General features: G+C 44.9%; 1 protein-coding gene across 1 annotated transcript in view; it reads left to right on the top strand.

The window, feature by feature from the left end:
* The first annotated feature begins 534 nt into the window (after positions 1 to 534).
* LOC120944020 (cytochrome b reductase 1) overlaps positions 535 to 18,819 on the top strand; it is a 38,095-nt gene continuing 19,810 nt past the window's right edge. The window contains exon 1 of the mRNA XM_040357764.1: positions 535 to 845. Coding sequence (XP_040213698.1) covers positions 659 to 845 — 187 coding nt within the window. The 5' untranslated portion in view covers positions 535 to 658. The remainder of the gene's footprint in view (positions 846 to 18,819) is intronic.

The following is an 18,819-nucleotide window of genomic DNA, read 5'->3' as shown; positions in this document are numbered from 1 at the left end:
CTTCTGATTGGCTGCTGGCAAGAGGCGCTCCAGACTGAACTCCACTGCTGCCACCTGTCGCCCCGGGGTGGAAAGGCACCCCAGGAACACAGAATGAACCGACAGTACAGCCCAGCTAGAACAGAGGCCCGATTTGCACAAATCACTTGGATGAGAGCTAATTAACTCTCTAATTCCCCTCTAAATTTGAAATAGCACCTGGACTGAAAGTACACAGGCGCTACATTAATTTATGCAAATTATACATTTATTATGGTTTATTAATTCTATAGATTCACCCATTCGCAAGCGCTGTTTTTAATTTTTTTTCTAATATGCAGAATCTGTTGCTACGTACAAGTCTGTTTTATTGTCTGCATCTGAGCAGTGTGTTAAATAAGTGACACCAGAATCAACGTGTAGATGCTTTGGGACCTGAGCCAGGCCAAGGTTGCACAACACATTCTTCCTCTGTTATTTTAACACAGAAGATCCAGTGAGTAGAAAAACTGAGTGAAATGGCCCTCCTCCACCCTCCCTAGCTCTCCTCCACCCTCCCTAGCTCTCCTCCACCCTCCCTGGCTCTCCTCCTTTCTTCCATCACATCAGGGGAGGGAAGGAGGTGTGGGCCTGCAGACTCTACACAGCCAGTTCACTATTAGAGCATGGGCTGCTGAAGATGGAGGGCTACAAAAGTTTCCTCTTTTTCCTTGTCTCCTCTCTGCTGCTGGGATTTGCACTGGTCATCTTTGTCCTGGTCTGGGTGCTGCACTACAGTGATGGACTGGCATGGGACGGAGACAGTGCAGAATTTAACTGGCACCCAGTATTGATCATCACTGGTTTTGTCTTTATCGAAGGCATTGGTATGTGCTTTGTAGTACTGTGTGTAAAGTTATGTCATTGTGGTCAGGGTTATGTATCACACTGCATAATGTAAACAATGGCTTGGTTGTGTGATCGCCCCACAGCTGATTGTGGGATTGCAAGTTGGCCTGATAATTAGTATACAAGTGCAACCTTTTCCAAAAAATTATCAGTGATCTCGGGCACTTTTAGTACTGCACCTTATATAAGGAAACTGACGGTGATGATGGCATTTCTCCAATGTAAGGGGAATTCCATGCTTTGTTCACACTGGGGGCAGTAAAAGCAGGCAGTTGATCGGTGGCTTCTCACCTCCAAATTTCCATGGTGACCATAGGGGTGAGTTCACATTGTGATGATGCTTTGTGTGGCAGCAATTTTACCTTGACATTTGAAGTTTGACAAGCAGCATTGCCTGTCAAACTCGGGCTGCATTCACAACTTAGTATACCGTTTTCAGGCAGAAAGTCGCACGATTTTGCCACGCTTTTGTACAGGTCAATGTAAAAAAGCAGAAAACGCACTAATCCTGACAAAATCGAGCTACAAAAAAATAAATAAAAAAAAGCTCCAGAAGTTTTTTGAGCTTCAGGCGTTTGGCTTCAGGAGATTTTTTATTATTATTTTTTTTTTTTTCTCCTCCAGTATTTTGGAGCTTCAAGCTACAAAATGCAGAGGTGTGAATGTGGCCTTACACACAGAAGTCAATAGGACCATGTCACAACCAAGTGTGTGGCTGTGATGTTTGCATTGTGGTGATTTAAAGGGGTTGTAAAGGTATGCATTAAGGTAAAAAAACATCTGACAGCAACGCCCCCCCGAGCCCCCGTTTTACTTACCTCACTGTTCGAAAGTCCCGGGCGCGTCCTCGTCATCCTGTTCGCTTCCCAGCCTGGCCGTTGATTGGCTGGGCGGATTGATAGCAGCGCAGCCATTGGCTGGCGCTGCTGTCAATCACAGCGGATGACGCGGCGCGCCGGGGGGCGAGGCCGAGTGATACAGTCGGCGGCTATGCCCGCCGCTGTATCACGGGAGCGCGCTCGCAAAAGCTTTCCACCATACGAGGGAGCTCGCATGAACGTGGAAAGCTTTTGCGGGGAGGAGCCGAGACAGTTGCCGAGGGACCCCAGAAGACAGGATTCGGGGCCACTCCGTGCAAAACTAACTGCACAGCGGAGGTAAGTATAACATGTTTGTTATTTAAAAAAAAAAATTCTGCCTTTAGTTCTTTAGTTCCTTTAATTCTTCCCTTTAATGTAAAATCCCTATGGGGGTTGAAAAACAGGCATGCAATACTGCCTCCTGAATACTTGTAAACTGCGATCTTGAAAATGATTCACCACAGATTATTTAGTTAAAGGTTGTACAATCTACCCGACAGTTTTTCAGGTGGATCTGATCAGAAGCTCCATTTAGACACCCTTGTGTTCATTAACCCTCATTCACGTTGAGGCCGGGTTCACACCTATGCAAATTGGTTGCGGCTTAAACCGCATCCAATTCGCATAACATTATAAACTACATTGATTTCAATGAGGCTGGTTCACATATGTACGATGCATTCGCACTGCGCATTGCCGAAAAAACGTGTGCGTTTTCTAGGCATTGCGGCTCAGGTGCAAATTCAGGCCCATTATCTTCTATGGGCACGCATCTGATTCGCACATGTGTTACCGTATTTATTGGCATATATCGCGCACTTTTTTTCCCCTTAAAATAAGGGGAAAATCGTGGGTGCGCGATATACGCCGATAGCCACTTCCCGCGCTCAGTTTGAATTCCTGCGCCGACATATACCGAGTGCAGTACACCTGGGTACATTCGGCTAGGCTCGGCTTCGCTCGTGCTCACGCATAAACGTCACAGAGCGTGAGCGCGAGCGAAGCAGAGCCTTGCCAAATGTACCGGAGTGTACTGCACTCGGTATATGTCGGCGGAGGCGTTCGAACTGAGCGCGGGAAGCGGGGACTCGACTTGAGGCGCGCGCTGGAGAAGCCAGGAGGACACCACCGAGGCCGCAGACGGACGCCGGACTGGACGATGGACGCTGGGAAGACACCAAAACTGTAAGTAATAAAATCATATAACATTTTTTTTTTACAGGAATTTCGGGGGCTACTTTAGGGGTGCGTGGTATACGCGGGAGCACGCTATACCCCAATAAATACGGTAATTTCTCTTCAGGATTTCTCTCATTCAGCTCAATACACTTCCCCCCCCCCCCCTCCCCAGGGTCGATCCGCCCTATAGGCTCACTATGCAAGCCGCTTAGGGCCCCGCAAAGCTGCGGAGGGCCCCACCTGGTGAGAAGTCATTTTCGGCCGCTCACCCCGCTTCTCAACCTCGCTGGCTGCATGGGAGAAGAGGTAAGAAGTCAGCACCCCCAGCTAATGTAAGATGTCATTTCCGACAGCGGACCCCCCCCCCCCCCAACCTTAATGTGATATGTCATTTTCGGCAGAGCCCCCCCTCCCTTCTCAACTTTTTAATGTGACATTTCATTTTGCTTAGGGCCCCAGGGAGGTCAGGATCGGTACTGCCCCTCTCCCAAGTCTCTAAATTTGCATCTAAAACTGAGCTAATCTGCTGAACAGTTCTCTTATCTCTCTGCAGAGATAACGGAGCTGAAATTCGCACCGCACAAGTGTGAATCCGGCCTGAAGGTGGCTTTGAAATCATGCGACTTCATCTCAAATCGACTGATTTCAAAGCCAAATGTCAGTCTGATTTGGAAGTCATCTGTGCGGCTTCATATGCACAGATGTCTATGCAAGTCGCACCTGAATTTGTCAAAAGTAGTGTGGGGACTACTTTTTCATATCAATGCGGCATTGCAAAGTCGGCGTCGCACCGATTTGAACAGTGCCATTGCCAAAAATAGGGTGCGACCTGTCAAATTGCATGGTGTGAATGGGGGTTTATACTGACAGAGTCCTGGTGGGTTAAAACTCCCATCCAAACACACCTGAGCTCATCCCTTGGACAGTTGTCGTCCAAACAGGTGTCCCCATTAGAAGATTTCTCCTCATCCCGTTATGCCATGGTGACAGGATTTCTTAGCACTAATGGTCTTCACAATAAATAGAGAGGGCGCCTCTCCCCAGCAAGAACACAGACGTGGATACTAAACAGAGAAAATATTCCCTCGTAACTTAAAAAACATTATCTGACAAACATTAACAAGCTTTTTGTTGCTTTGAACATTTTTTTTTGGGTTAGGTTGACACTGGTGCGATGCAGGAACCACAGCGATTCCTGTGCGGGTTCCCACATCGCAGGTTGTTCAAACTGTAATCTGCGAACTGCTACGAGTGTCAATATAACGTTAATGACACCCACAAATCAGCTTGCAGAACGCAGTGCGAACTGTGAAATCAGATGGAATTGGATGGCATGGGTCTGAACACTCATGCACTCCGATTCCAGTGCGGACACAAAAAGGTTTCTGCCCCATTTTGGTGCAAATGCGACGCAATTTCAGCCTTGCAATCTGTATGGCTGAATTCACATCGCACAGTCATCGCATGTAATCTGCACAGGAATGCGGTGCAAATCACATGCAATGTCTGCAATCGCATAAGTGTGAACCCAGCCTTAAACAGCTTTGGTTGTCTGATAAGTTAGCACTGTGTTGCGTCAAAAAAGCCAGGTCACGAATGTCAAACTTTTTTACATTTTAAAGTATTAGAATTTATGTTGACTATCAAGATAAAGCTGGTCATATTCTATAGAACAATAGGCCCGGATTCACGTAGCACTTACGTGACGTATCTCGAGATACGCCGCGTAAGTATAAATGTGCGCCGTCGTATCTATGCGCCGTGCCCACAGAACTAGATACGCCTGAAAATAGGCTTCCTACGACCGATGTAAGTTTCCTACGCCGTTGTATCGTGGGCGCATATTTACGCTGGCCGCAAGGGGCGCTTCCATTGATTTACGAATCGAATATGCAAATAAGGGGGAATAGGCCGATTCACGAATGTACTTGCGCCCGGCGCATTTATATACGCGGTTTACGTAAGTCGTACGTCCGGCGTAAAGTTAAGCCTCATAGAGCAGGGGTAAGTCATGTTAAGGTATTGACCAGGGAACAGCCGTCGTATTTTACGTTGTTTACGTAGTAGTAGGTGAATAGGGCTGGGCGTAGGTTACGTTCACGTCGTAGGCAGTGATTTGACGTATCTTAAGGGGTATTTCCGACGTGATTCTGAGCATGCGCACTGGGATGCGTCCACGGGCCGGCGCATGCGCCGTTCGTTCGGCCCAACATTTGCATGGGGTCACGTTTCATTTAAATGGATCACGCCCACCTTCCACCTACTTTGAATTAGGCGGGCCTACGTTTCCCCCGGCGCAACGTTGGGAGCATTTGCATTGTGAATTCGGTGTTTGGCTCTCTGCTTTACGTCGGCGTAGCGCATATGAGATGCCTGTGAATCCGGCCCATAATATGTAATTGTACAATGCTTCACAATGCAATACCTCTGATTGCACAATTGTGATCCCTCTATCCCCTCACAAAAGTAAGTACACCCCTCACTTTTTTTGACAACACCAAAGAAATTACACGTTGCTACAATGTAAAGTAGTGACTGTACAACTTGTATAATAGTGTACATTTGCTGTCCCCTCAAAATAACTCAACACACATCCATTAATGTCGAAACCACTGGCAACAAAAGTTAGTACACCCCTTTTGTTTTACTAAAACAATATAATATGAGGACAAACCTAAACAATACTTTCAATTGATATCCACTCAGGCTGGTCCTTGTACTGTATAGTTGATGGTAGATAAAAGAGTGGCCATACACACACCAATCTGATCAAACCTATACAATTAATTTCTAGAATTTCGCACAGGCCCTTCTAGTATATAATTATCAATAGCTCTTGGGCCCGGTTCACACTGCTGCTTATTCTATTGTGAATTTGATCCGTTGCGATTGCTCAAATTCGCAAGTCATTAACTAACATTGTTTTCCATGAGTGCCATTCACATCAATGCGTTGCGAATCTAAGCTGCGTTAAAAAAGGGTCCTGTGTGAGTTTGATCTGTGTGCGATGCGAATTCAGCTCTATAGACTGTCATTCCCTGAAATCGCAGCCGCGAAATCACAGTAAAATCACGCAATTTTGAAGACGCATTAGGGTGAACCAGCCCTAAGGCTGGTTCACCCTAATAAAACGCACCCTAATAAAAACGCACACTACACCTGTATCGCATAATGCTTCTGTACCATGCGATCCAGTGCAGACAAACGCACTACATTTGTGAACTGCGTTTGGGGTGTTGTGACTCGTTAGCATTGCACTGACACCTGCTGCAGTTCTGAATGTGAGCGGGACCTCAAGGGGATTGTACAGTGTATGGCCCCTTTCACACGGGGCAGATCAGTAATGATTCGCCTCGTGAACCTCCGCTTGCTCAGCGGGGATCGCTCCGTTGATCCCCGCTGAGCCGGCGGATGACAGGGCGGTCCCCGCACACTGTGCAGGGACCGCCCAGTCTTTTCTCCGCTCTCCCCTATGGGGGATCGGATGAACACGGACCGTCTGTCCGTGTTCATCCGATCCGCCAGACAGAAGGAAAAGTAGGTTTTTCCTCCGTCACACTTTGGCGGATCGGAGCGGGTCGGATGTCAGCGGGCATGTCACAGAGGAGCACGGAGCGCCCGTTCAGGTCCGCCTAAAAAACTGTCAGGGGGACCTGAACGGGCCGCCCGTGTGAAAGAGCCCTAAGGGTTCAGAGCTAAGAGAGCACATCTGATACTTCCATGCCAGTGTCCAGGTATCTACACAAGTACGTTAATTAGGCTGGCCATACATCATACAATTTTCCTTTAGATTTACCAAAACTGTATAATATCAAGTCAAACCTAAACACTTTCCATTTGGATGCAATCATACAGGCCCTTGCACTATATAGTTTAAGGTAAATCTAAAGGAAATTGAATAAGAAAATTATATAATGTATGACCAGCTATGGAACTAGTTAACAGAGCCCTGCTTATTACTTCACCCACATCAGATATTGATATTCTATAGATTGGGAGGAATGGTTACAGCTGAACTGGGTTAACCACTTAAGACTCGGACCATTATGCAGGTTAAGGACCTTCCCCTTTTTTGCGATTCGGCACTGCGTCGCTTTAACTGACTATTGCGCAGTCGTGCGATGTGGCTTCCAAACAAAATTAACGTCCTTTTTTCCCCACAAATAGAGCTTTCTTTTGGTGGTATTTGATCACCTCTGCGGTTTTTAGTTTTTGCGCTATAAACAAAAATAGAGCGACAATTTTGAGAAAAAATCTATATATACTTTTTGCTATAAAAAATATATATAAAAAAAAAAAACATTTTGTTTAGGCCAATACGTATTCTTCTACCTATTTTTGGTAAAAAAAAATGCAATAAGCATTTATCGATTGGTTTGCGCAAAAGTTATAGCGTTTACATAATAGGGGATAGTTTTATTGCATTTTTATTAATAATTTTTTTTTTACTACTAATGGCGGCGATCAGCGTTTTTTTTTTTTTTTTTTGTGACTGCGACATTATGGCGGACACATTGGACAATTTTGACACATTTTTGGGACCATTTTCACAGCAAAAAGTGCTATAAAAATGCACTGATTACTGTGAAAATTACAATTGCCGTTTAGGAGTTAACCACTAGGGGGCACTGTAGGGGTTAAGTGTGACCTCATATGTGTTTCTAACTGTAGGGGGGCCGGGGCTGGATGTGTGATGTCAGTGATCGTCTTTCCCTATATCAGGGAACAGACGATCACTGACATTGCCACAAGCTCCGGTGACCGATCTCGGGACACCGATATCGATCGGGTCTGCGGGTCCAGCGGGCGCGGTCACTGAGCTTCGGACAGGGTCGCAAGCGCGCCGGTCTGAAGGCTGGGGTGGAGCCTGCCGGATCAAGTGGTAGGGTAAGTAATACACTGTATCCCTGCAGACTAAACATGCATGTCATTTTTGCAGTGCAGGGGAGGGCCCCACTGTTAGGCTTCTTTCACATTACTAGTACTGCTTACCACCCTCTGAAAAGTAATTCCCAGTGGATCGCTTTTCAGGGGCAGTATAGCAGCAATTGACAGTCCTGTTCAATCTCCAGTTCACATTGGTGCGACTTGTCATGTGATTTGACAGGTCCAAAGCTCATGACCCTATTGCCGGAAATGTGAAAGTTGGAATCGGTGCGACGCTGACTTTGCGGTGCCACACCGATTTTGAAAAAGTAGTTCCCGCACTATTTATTTGCACATATGTCTGCCAAGTTGCACCTGAAGTGACGCCGACATGCGGCTTTGAAATTGTGTTTTTTTTTCAAGTGAAGTCACACGATTTCAAAGTCGCATTCATTGTGAACCAGGTTTCAGCTTTAACACCTCAAGCTGCCAATAACAAACGCCCATATGTCCACCAATATTAATACAAGAAATTCCAGCAGATTCATATAACAGTAAAGTTGCAATGGTTTTCTATTTAGGCGTTCCATCCGCACAGAGCCGCCCCTTTCCTAAGAACACAGAGAGTTATGGGTAATTTCCACACAACCAGCAACATCTGGCAGGAAATGGCAACTCTGAGTAGAACACTGAATCTTTGTTGCAGATGAGTTGGAATATTTGCTTTTACAAATGCACTTCATATGCCTATTTGGGTCAGTATTTTGCTAGTTCAGCTCTGTTGGGCTTGTTAAAGAGAACCTGTCATGTCATCTGTTATTTCTCAGACGGTCCTCCCAACGAAACTAAATGTTGCTGAGTCCTGGAAGCATTACCAGTTTCAAAGCAGAGTACAGCATCGCAAACCGCGATACGTCTGCCTCAGCTTTGACGCATGTGTTGGGGTAACAAAGAAAAGACCAGTGTGCGTAGAATGAAATAACCTTCAACCAGTGCTGGGTCACCTAGAGCCCAGGATGAACACACCAAAGTGCGCTCCCCCCCCCCCCCCCCCCCCGGGATGTATGAGCATTATGTGTCAGCAAAAATTCCCCCATAAAAACACTAATCTGCATGCTTACCCCTCCTCCCAGTACAAATCCACCCCCTGCTGAAATCCCCCATTTCAGCACAAATCTTTGCCCCCCCCTTCATCAAATCACCCCCCCTAGCACATATTCTCTACCCCTAAAATGTCACCTGCTAGTAGTGCACAAATTTCCCTCCCAAATGCCCCCTCCTACTCCTAGTACAAATCTTCTTCTCCCCCCTCCCTACGCAAATCCCCCTCCACACCAAATTTCCCCTTGTAGACCAATACTTACCCTCTGCAAACTCCCCCTTCCAACATAAATACCCCTCCCTACAATCTATTTGTGGCACCCCCCCCCACCTTGCATGATACTACAGTGCCCAGGGCATCTGTCCCTCCTGCCCACCCCTGGTCTCAGCTCTGCTTCCAACAACCAATCGGCATCCTTATTTCTTTGTCCTGGCGGTCAAAGGTTACTGCCTTGGCCCGTCATAGCTGTTTGCAATGCCTGATAAAATAATTGTGGATGGAACGATAACAGCATGTCTCCTTAACCATTTGCCGCCCGCTGGCCATCAAATGACGGCTGGACGGTGCGGCTCTTGTTCTGGCCTTTAATTCCCCCCGCCGGAGACCTCTCTGCCCGGGGGTTCTCGGGTCTTGATTGGATAGACTGATGGCTGCGCAGCCATTGGCTTCTGCTGCGGTCAATCAAATCCAGGGGGTGGGCTGAGTCCGGCATTCTGTGTCTATGGATGCAAATGATGGACTCGGGATCACGCCCGCACGATAACCCCCAGGGAAAGCGCTTCTCCTAGGGGGTTTACCGATGTGGGGAGGAGCCGTGAGTGCCATTGGGGGGGGGGACCCCAGAAGACGATGATCGGGGGCCACTCTGTGCAAAACGAACTGCACAGTGGCGTATGATATGTTTGTTTACAACCCCCTTAAGACCCCCCCTTTTCACACTAATGTAACGCGGTCACATAAAACATGTACGACGGCACTATTAAAGGGAAGTTCAATAGCAGTCGTGTTAATCGAAGTTTGGTGAGAGACGATTCGTGCTTTTCAGTCCATAACAGCGTGACGATTGTGCTTTCTCCATTACGAACGCTAGTTTTACCAGACCGAACGCTTCTGTCTCGTACTTGATTCAGACCATGCATGGAATTTTGTGCATCGGAATTGTCCACACACGCTCGGAATTTACGAAAACGGATTTCAAGCTCTCTAATTTTTGTTGTCGGAACTTCCGACAGCAAATGTCCGATGGAGCCTACACATGGTCGGAATTTCTGACAAAAAGCTCCCATCGAACATTTGCTGTTGGAAATTTCGACCGTGTGTACGTGCCAGTTTTCAGGCATTAATCATAGAAATAGCGCCTGTAAAGCACCTGAAAACTGTCTCTCATGCCGCTCGGGTGCTTTCATACTGAGGTGGTGCGCTTGTGGGACGTTAGAAAAAGTCCTGCAAGCAGCATCTTTGGGGCGGTCTGGCAGCGCTGAAAAGCGATTCGGAAGCACTGCAACATGGGCGTATTTAACCCCTTCTTTACCCGCTAGCGGGGGTTAAAAGCGCCATGCTAGCAGGCAAAAAGCATTGCTTAAACAGCGGTAAAGCGCCACTAAAACTAGCAGCGCTTTACCGCTAACACACAGGCAGCCTGAGTGTGAAAGGGGTCTAAGGGCCCTTTCACACTAGCGGACCGTATGTCTGCATTTTCATCCGTACTTACATGGATCCCTATGTGATTACGGGTGTCCGCCTCCGCAAAGATCCGCATTTGCAGACGGAAGAAATCCAAATTTTCTTCCGGCTGCCGGATCGGATGAACACGGACATACGGTCCGTGTTCGTCCGATACCCCATAGGGGAGAGCCGAGGAAACACAGGGCGGTCCCTGCACAGTGTGCGGGGACCGCCCTGTCAGCTGCCAGCTCAGCGGGGATTTTACGGATGATCCCCGCTGAGCAAAGCGGACACACGGAGCGGATCATTACTGATCCGCTCCGTGTGAAAGGGCCCTTAGTGTGTCATAATGGGGGAAATTTAGTAAAACTGGAGCACTCCGAATCTGGTTGCAGCTGTGAACAGTAACCAATCGGCTTCTAAACTTAGTTTGCTTTGACAATAAAACCTGGAAGTTGATTGGTTTTATGAGCTGCACCAGATTTTACACTCTTCAGCATTTAACTTTTTTTTTTTTTCACAGCAGGTAAATAAAGATGAGTAGCGGTAATTCTTGGACTCCAAAGCCTCAAAGGCCTGGTGACGTCTGCACCCTCCACACGCAAACTTTCATCCTAGTTCTTAAAGTGGAGGTTCACCCGATTTTGTCACTTTGTCCGATTCACTAGTTCCCCCGATGTACATAACGATTTGGCTATTCATAAAAATTCTAAAAATCTCCATACCTTCTTTATGGCTGCTCGTCCAGGCACTTCCTGGTTCTAGGGTTGCGGGACTGGGCGTGTCGCTTTGCACCGCAATGAATTTTGGGAGCTATCACGTGTGTCTCTGGACGATGACAAGACACTATTCTTTACAGCAGCCAGAGCAGAAATCTCGAGAGATTTCAAACGTCACATGACTGCACCGGGTCATGTGATGGTCATGTGACCGGGGGCGGATACAATTCGCCCATTGTAAGTATGCAGTGTTGACGGCGCGGCTCGCCGGCACACTGCGCTTGCGCGGGATAGAGCGTGCATCCCGGAAGATCGCACAGGAGGGCTTCAGAGTGCCCGGAGTAAAGATGGCAATGTCCATCATACATTTTTATAAAATATCGTTTTCGGGGAAATCGTCATCCTAGCGGCCAGGACTATGGGACTGGTGAGTACACATTTCTTTGTACTATCAGCGTTACAATAACCTATAAAAAAAAAAACGTTTTCCCGCGGAACCCCTGCTTTAATAATGCTGAAAAATAAAATTCAACTGTAAGGCCCCATGTACACAGGACGCTGGTGCAAACTCTGCTGATTAAAAGCTGAAACCGGCGTTTAGAAACACCCGTTTTGCTGCATCTGCATGCCGTGTTTAGCAGCGTTTTACCGCGTTTGCGTCTAGAAGCAAGCAATTACAGTTTATATATATATATTTATTTAATGGTTTTTCATCATTTGCCATAATTTTTGGAGATTTCTAATGTAAAAAAGGTCACCTTTAAAAACGCTTATAAATGCAAATGCGTTTTGCGTCTGAACAAATTTTTTTTGCTTTCAGAAAAACAAGGTTAAACACAACTGCATATACATGGCAATAAACAAGACAGTGTACATGGTCACATAGGATAACATTGAATGAGTTCAGGGGCAGTTGAAAAAAGTGTCCAACTGCCTCTGAACATGAGTTTAACAGCGTCCCGTGTGCATGGGGCCTTATTTATCAAAGATGTTTCACAGCTCCAACATTGCAACCAACTGCACTCAAAGCTAACTTTTTTTTTTTTTATTTATTTTTTAACAAGAGAAAAGCTAACATTTTTATTTTGTATCTTTCAGTCTAAGGCTGGGTTCACACTACGGTTTTCCCGTCCGTCAGCCGCATACGATTTATATGTAAAACCGTATGCGGCTGAAACGGACGGGAACGTATGGAACCGCACATATGTACGTTTTCCATTGACATTAATGTTAAAGGAAAACGTATGCGGTTGCCATACTGTTTTAAAAACGACCGCAAAACCGTGGTTGAACACGGTTTTGCGTACGTTTAAAAAACGTTTTGCCAGCAAATCGTACGCACCCGGATGCATCTGAGTGCATACGATTTGCAATGCATTCTCTATCTATACGTTTTCCCGTCCGTGCCCGTACGTTTTCAATACTGAAATCGTATGCGGCTGACGGACGGGAAAACCGTAGTGTGAACCCAGCCTTAGAAAATGTATTTGAAATGTTTGAGTGTGTAAATATTTCCCTGGCTTGTGTGAAAAATGAGAGTTAAGCATTGAATGACAAAATAATTTTGTACAGTTCTAGCATATCATGAGTCAGCAGAATTCTTTCCCAGTTGTCAGCTGTCATTGCTGTTTGGCTGACTTCACGGCAGGATATTATGAAACCTCTACTAGTTTATTAAACAGACTACTCTCAGTATACACTATATTGCCAAAAGTATTGGGACGCCTGCCTTTACACGCACGTAAACTTGAATAGCGTCTTAGTCTGTAGGGTTCAATATTGAGTTGGCCCACCCTTTGCAGCTATAACAGCTTCAACTCTTCTAGAAAGGCTGTCCACAGGGTTTAGGAGTGTGTCTATGGTAAAGTTTTACCATTAATACTGAAGAGTATTTGTAAGGTTAGGCACTGATGTTGGATGAGAAGGCCTGGTTTGCAGTCTTCACTCTAATTCATCCCAATGGTGTTCTATCATCCATGTCTTTATGGACCATGTTTGTGCACTGACTCAAATCATTTGGTAGAGGGGGGGATTATGATGTGGGGTTGTTTTTCAGGGGTTGGGCTTGACCCCTTAGTTCCGGTGAAGGGAACTCTTAAGGCAGGCATGTCCAAAGTCCGGCCCATGGGCCAAATACGGCCCCCCTGTTGATTTTATACGGCCCCCCTGGGGATTTGGATATATATATTGTTTGTGGCCCTCAGGGCCACAAAAGATATATACTGTATTTATCGGCACTGCCTTGGAGGGGACAGGACGAGCGCCGTTGGATTACATGAAGAGAATCTCCTGTTTACTCAGCAGCGTCTGTATTGGAAGTTCCGTCTCCTGAGATGCCATTGGACGACTGTCCTGTCTATCATAGGAGGCTGGACTTTGTATTAAAGAGGCCACAGAGTAAACGAGATATTCTCCTGTTTGTAATCTGTCGGCACTAATCCCGCCCCCCTCCGAGGCTGCAGATGGGCATTGATCAGGCTGCACTGATGGCAATGGTAAGGCTGTATTTATGGCACATGTGAGGCTGCATTGGTTGCAATGGTAAGGCTGCATTGATTGCAGTGGTAAGGCTGCATTCATGGCACATGTAAGGCTGCATTTATGCCACATGTGAGGTTGCAATGGTGAGGCTGCATTGGTTGCAATGGTGAGGCTGCATTCATGGAAATGGTAAGCCTGTGCGTGTTATATGCCAATAAATACGGTATAACCAAATAACACGCACAAGCTCATCCTTAGTCCTGAGCAGCGCTCTGGGATTCGTTGGGGCCACAAAATAAATATATACAGTATATCCAAATAACACGCCCAAGCTCATCTCTTCACCACACAGCCACAAAGGTAAGAGAATTCTTGTTGGGCAGTGCTCGGACGAACACACTTAGACCGAATTTTAATGGTTCAAAGAATGTCAGGCAAAATGGTCAGCCCTCACACATGTTCACTTCATCAAATCTGGCCCTCTTTGAAAAAAGTTTGGACACCCCTTTCTTAAGGCGTCAGCATACCAAGACATTTTGGACAATTTCATGCTCCCAACTTTGTGGGAACTCCTTCCTGTTCCAACATGACTGCGCACCAGTGCACAAACATGGTCCATAAAGACATGATTGAGCGAGTTTGGGGTGGAGGAACTTGACTGGCTTGCACAGTCCTGACTTTAACCCAATACAATATCTTCGGTATGAATTAAAGCAGAATCCCCCATAGGAAGCCACGTGACTTTGTGGAGTAACACGTAGGGGAGGGGCAGTAGGAAGGCATGGTGCCCGGATCTAGTGTGGAGACAGACATATGCGGCTTGTGCAGTGTTACTTATTTAACCACATTTTAAGCGCGTATAGAGCGCTGGAAGCACCTCAAAAATGTGAGTACGTTTTCAGAAATTCAGGTGATTTTTTTTTTTTTTTTTGTGCTCCCCTCCTGGGTCCCCACTCACCAGATGGAAATGGTATATGTGCCGGTATTAAGGTGGTGATTTTCGTCCACAAAATGTGTTGTAATTGGCCTTGGAGTATAGGTATCTGCTGGTCTTCTTCCCGATGAGTGAGTCTGAGGGACCTTGATCAATCAGCAACAATCCATGGTGGTATAGTTTCAACAAAACGGAGGAGAGAGCATATAGTGTAATACTGCTATTTTATTTTTAATTTTTTTTTTTTTTTAAATCATTACACTTGCATCAAAAAATATAAAATCATGCAGAGATTACTGCCTTGCGGCAATCTCTGTATGATTGTATCTTTTTTGTTGTAAGTGTAATGATTTAAAAAAATAAATAAATAGCAATATTACACTATATGCTCTCTCCTTTGTTTTGTTGAAACTATACCACCATGGATTGTTGCTGATCGAGCGAGTCTGAGGGACCTTGATCATCGGGAGAAGGCCAGCAGATACCCATACTCCAAGGCCAATTACAACAAATTTTATGTACGGACATCACCACCTTAATACCGGCACATATACCATTTCCATCTGGTGAGTGGGGAGCACGGAAAAATCACCAGAATTTTTGAATTTGTCACAGGCTCATCATTTCATAGTTTATGGACTTTATTGATTGCAGTCATTTGCACTATATTGGCACTGAGCGTGTGTATATGTAGGTGTATGTGTGTATGTGTGTGTATGTATGTATATATATATATATATATATATATATATATATATATATATACATATAGTAATTTATAGGAGCAGCGTTAATTTTCTGTTTCAAACTTTTGGGGTACTTACCTTTTTATACTTTAGCAGCAGCCCTAATTATTAATTTGTTGTTTGGACACACTACCATAGCACGGGTTTGTTAAATTTTTATTTTATAAAGCAGAACAATGCTCACAATCGTTCTTATTCATAGTTTCAAAAAAGTATTCTCTAAATAAATATCTGTAGTGAATTCTCCTTGTAACAATGTACGATGTCTCAATAACTACTGGCCCTAGTACATTATCTGGGTTGTTTGTAGTCCTACCTAATCCCAGGACTAGAAACGCACTGGATATATCAACCTATCAATAGACAATTGGACTGAATCTAAATAGTATTAAGGGGTTTGTAAAGGAAATTATTTTTTGATCTTAATAGCTTCCTTTACCTTAATGCAGTGCTGTTTTCATGTCCTCATTGTTCGTTTTTGCTCTCAAGTTGCTGTAATTCTTCTCTGATCTCCACACTTCCTGGTTGTCTGTTTCCTGATAACCACAGTACTGGGAGCTTTCTCTCTGTGGTCACTAATCAAGGAGGTGTGATTACTGTGTGTCTAAAACCCCTCAGCACCAATCAGTTTCGTTTTCCAAACCATCACTGCTCTATGGCTCTGTAAGGCAGAGAGGCAGGAAACAAAACTAGAAACTACAGGTACATTATATGATTGATTTTTATCTATTTTTAATCGTTTTTAAAAGGAATCAGTTAACTATTCTGTCTCTATACCCTGTAAACCGTCATTTCAGCATAACAATTTTTTTTTATTTACAACTCCTTTAAAGATTAGTTAAACGTTTCAATAGGCTTTTGTCAAAGGAATCTTCATCGAATTACCTCATAGGAATGAACAGGACCTTTTTCTTGCTTGCACGTTCTTGGGAAAGCATGCTTACATTATAAATAGCACAACTGTTGACATAAAAGATTATCTTCTGATTATTGTAAAGGTTAAAAAAAAAAAAAAAATCACCTGCAGACTTTACATCAGTCTTAGGTTGAAGTAAGTGCTATTCAATGCTCTGGGATACCATCAGTAGTGTATTTAGGTTTTATGCTGCACTAGGCCTGACTAAACTCGTGCACCCCCTAATTTAAAAATGACCCACCCCTTCCTGTCAAGGCCACACCCATTTCTGTTTAAGACCCACCCTGGAATTTTCGAGTGGGGACACTAGTTCTTAGGGCCTGGGAGGGGGGGGGGGCAATGGATTCCCTTCATTTCTATAGATTTCTTCTCACTTCCTGTTTGGCTATGGGGCAGGATGTGAAGGGAAATCTCTACAATGGGACAGGGATGGTAAAAAATAAACTGCCAGGGGCTATAACCCTCCCTTACTCTATACAAAATGAAAAATAAATAAAAGGTGTTGTCTATAGTTCTACTTTAATCACGGATTTCTGATAATTTTATGGAGAGGACTAAGACGATATAACCATGTCAGCAGAAAACATATAGCACAGTAAGGAAGGTTTGTGGTCTAGGCTGATAGGACAGTCAAAATTAGAAGCAGCTTGCGTTACACTAACAGTGTAGCACAAGCCGGCGGGGACTCTTTCCGTTCTGCCCCCCTGCAAAGTGCTGCCCTAGGCCTTGTTGGCTTAGGCCAGGATACAGTGTTGTATACCAACAGGACAATAATGAGCTTCTCTAACCATCAGATGAGTTAATATATTGCCCACACTGAATTTTCCAGCTTGTTGGAAAAACATTTGCGACCTAGACATTCCTTCCCTTTACCAAGACCCCTTTCGCACTGAAGCGCCACTAAAATGGCGCTAAAGCGCAGGTCGTTTTTGCTGTGCATTAGCTGAGTTTTAACTGCACTTTTCGGGCGCTAACTGTGCAGGTTTTTTTAAGGTCACTATAAGTCGCTGATCACCACCATTAATATTAAAAAAAAAATTTAAAAAATATCCCATAGCTTGTAGGTGCTATAACTTTTGCACAAACCAATCAATATACGCTTTTGTTTTTTGTTTTTTTACCTAAAATATGTAGCAGAATACATATTGGCCTAAATTGATGAAGACATTTTTTGGGGATATGTTTTAATGCAGAAAGTAAAAAATATGTATTATTTTTTTTAAAATTGTCGGTAGTCTTTTGTTCATAGCTATTCCTGAGCTGATGTGGTTAAACTCACTGTGGAACCTAAGGGGTTAATCCTCCACATTTTGTAAAAATTATGTTTAATCCTGTCTTCAAAGATTCCCCCCCCCCCATGCTCAGTTTGGTGTGTATTTTCTTTTCTTGGGAGAGTGCATGTGATCTGCACAGGGCCAATCAGCACTGTCCAGACAGAGGGTCAGGGGTCCTGTAGTCAAACCTTTTGAGGTTGTCCAGCCGGCCTCTGTCATACCGTTCTGACTTGGACGTTGGTTCCAGAGGATGATTAGAAGGCTCTGTTTGTTGCGGAGGTATCGTGTAATGTCTTTGGCTTGTCTCTTTGACGTCATCTTTGTCACTGCTTGGCTTGAAATGTTGATTGATGTAATCTGAAGTTCGTTGTAGAGAATCTTGAGTTTCAGCTTCTAAGTTGAGAATATTGCTGTGTCTGCTGCATTCGCTTCTCGGTTATACAGCTAATTCTAAGGCATCTGCTTCGGCTATGGCAGCTGCTGCTTCCTTCTCTATGGTGAGTTTCTCTAGGGCTACTTCTAGGAGGGCTTCCTCTGACTCTAACTGTGCTTTCTGCGCCTCTTGCTGCACTTTCTCCTTTTTAATCTGCATTTCTTGCTCAGCAAAGGCTGCTCGGCTCTGGGCGGCTTCGGCTTTTGCATGCGCGATAGCAAATGCATTGCTTACGGAGGAAGATCTAGAGAAGCCGAAAACGTGGGACCTTGTCTTTAGTGAGGATGCCTGGCTATGTGACATGTTGCTTGCAGGAATGCTTGACTGTGTAGAGACTGCTGTATCGCTGTATGCAGGTGGCTGCACTGACAGGGTAGCAGGCCTCTGTGTAGTCACTTTCCTAAATCCCACTTGCTGGATAGCCGCTGTTTCACTGTTCTGTTCTAGCTAAACATTTGCCCCTAGCGTATATGTAGCTCAACATACAGCTTAAACCTTGCATCCAAAATAACCAGACTGTCTGTAACTTTGGATCTTTATTACGATGAACAGATGGTGGCCATATAGGATGCGTATAAATAATGGTAAAACCTAGAGACAAACAAATAAATGAACATATAAGAATTATATGAACACAAACAAATGTCTACTAGGCATATAGATACACAGTCTTTATCATACCAGCGATGCTGTCCCAGTTGGATCAAAACTTAGGAAACATGTGGTGCAGGTTTAGCTTACTTCATGTGGACTGTCCAGTGGAAAGGAGAAGAAAGA

Source organism: Rana temporaria, chromosome 6, assembly GCF_905171775.1.
Source record: "Rana temporaria chromosome 6, aRanTem1.1, whole genome shotgun sequence".
NCBI classification, from domain to species: domain Eukaryota; kingdom Metazoa; phylum Chordata; class Amphibia; order Anura; family Ranidae; genus Rana; species Rana temporaria.
The sequence above is the reverse complement of the archived record's forward strand: the minus strand, read 5'-3'. Positions and strand labels throughout refer to the sequence as shown.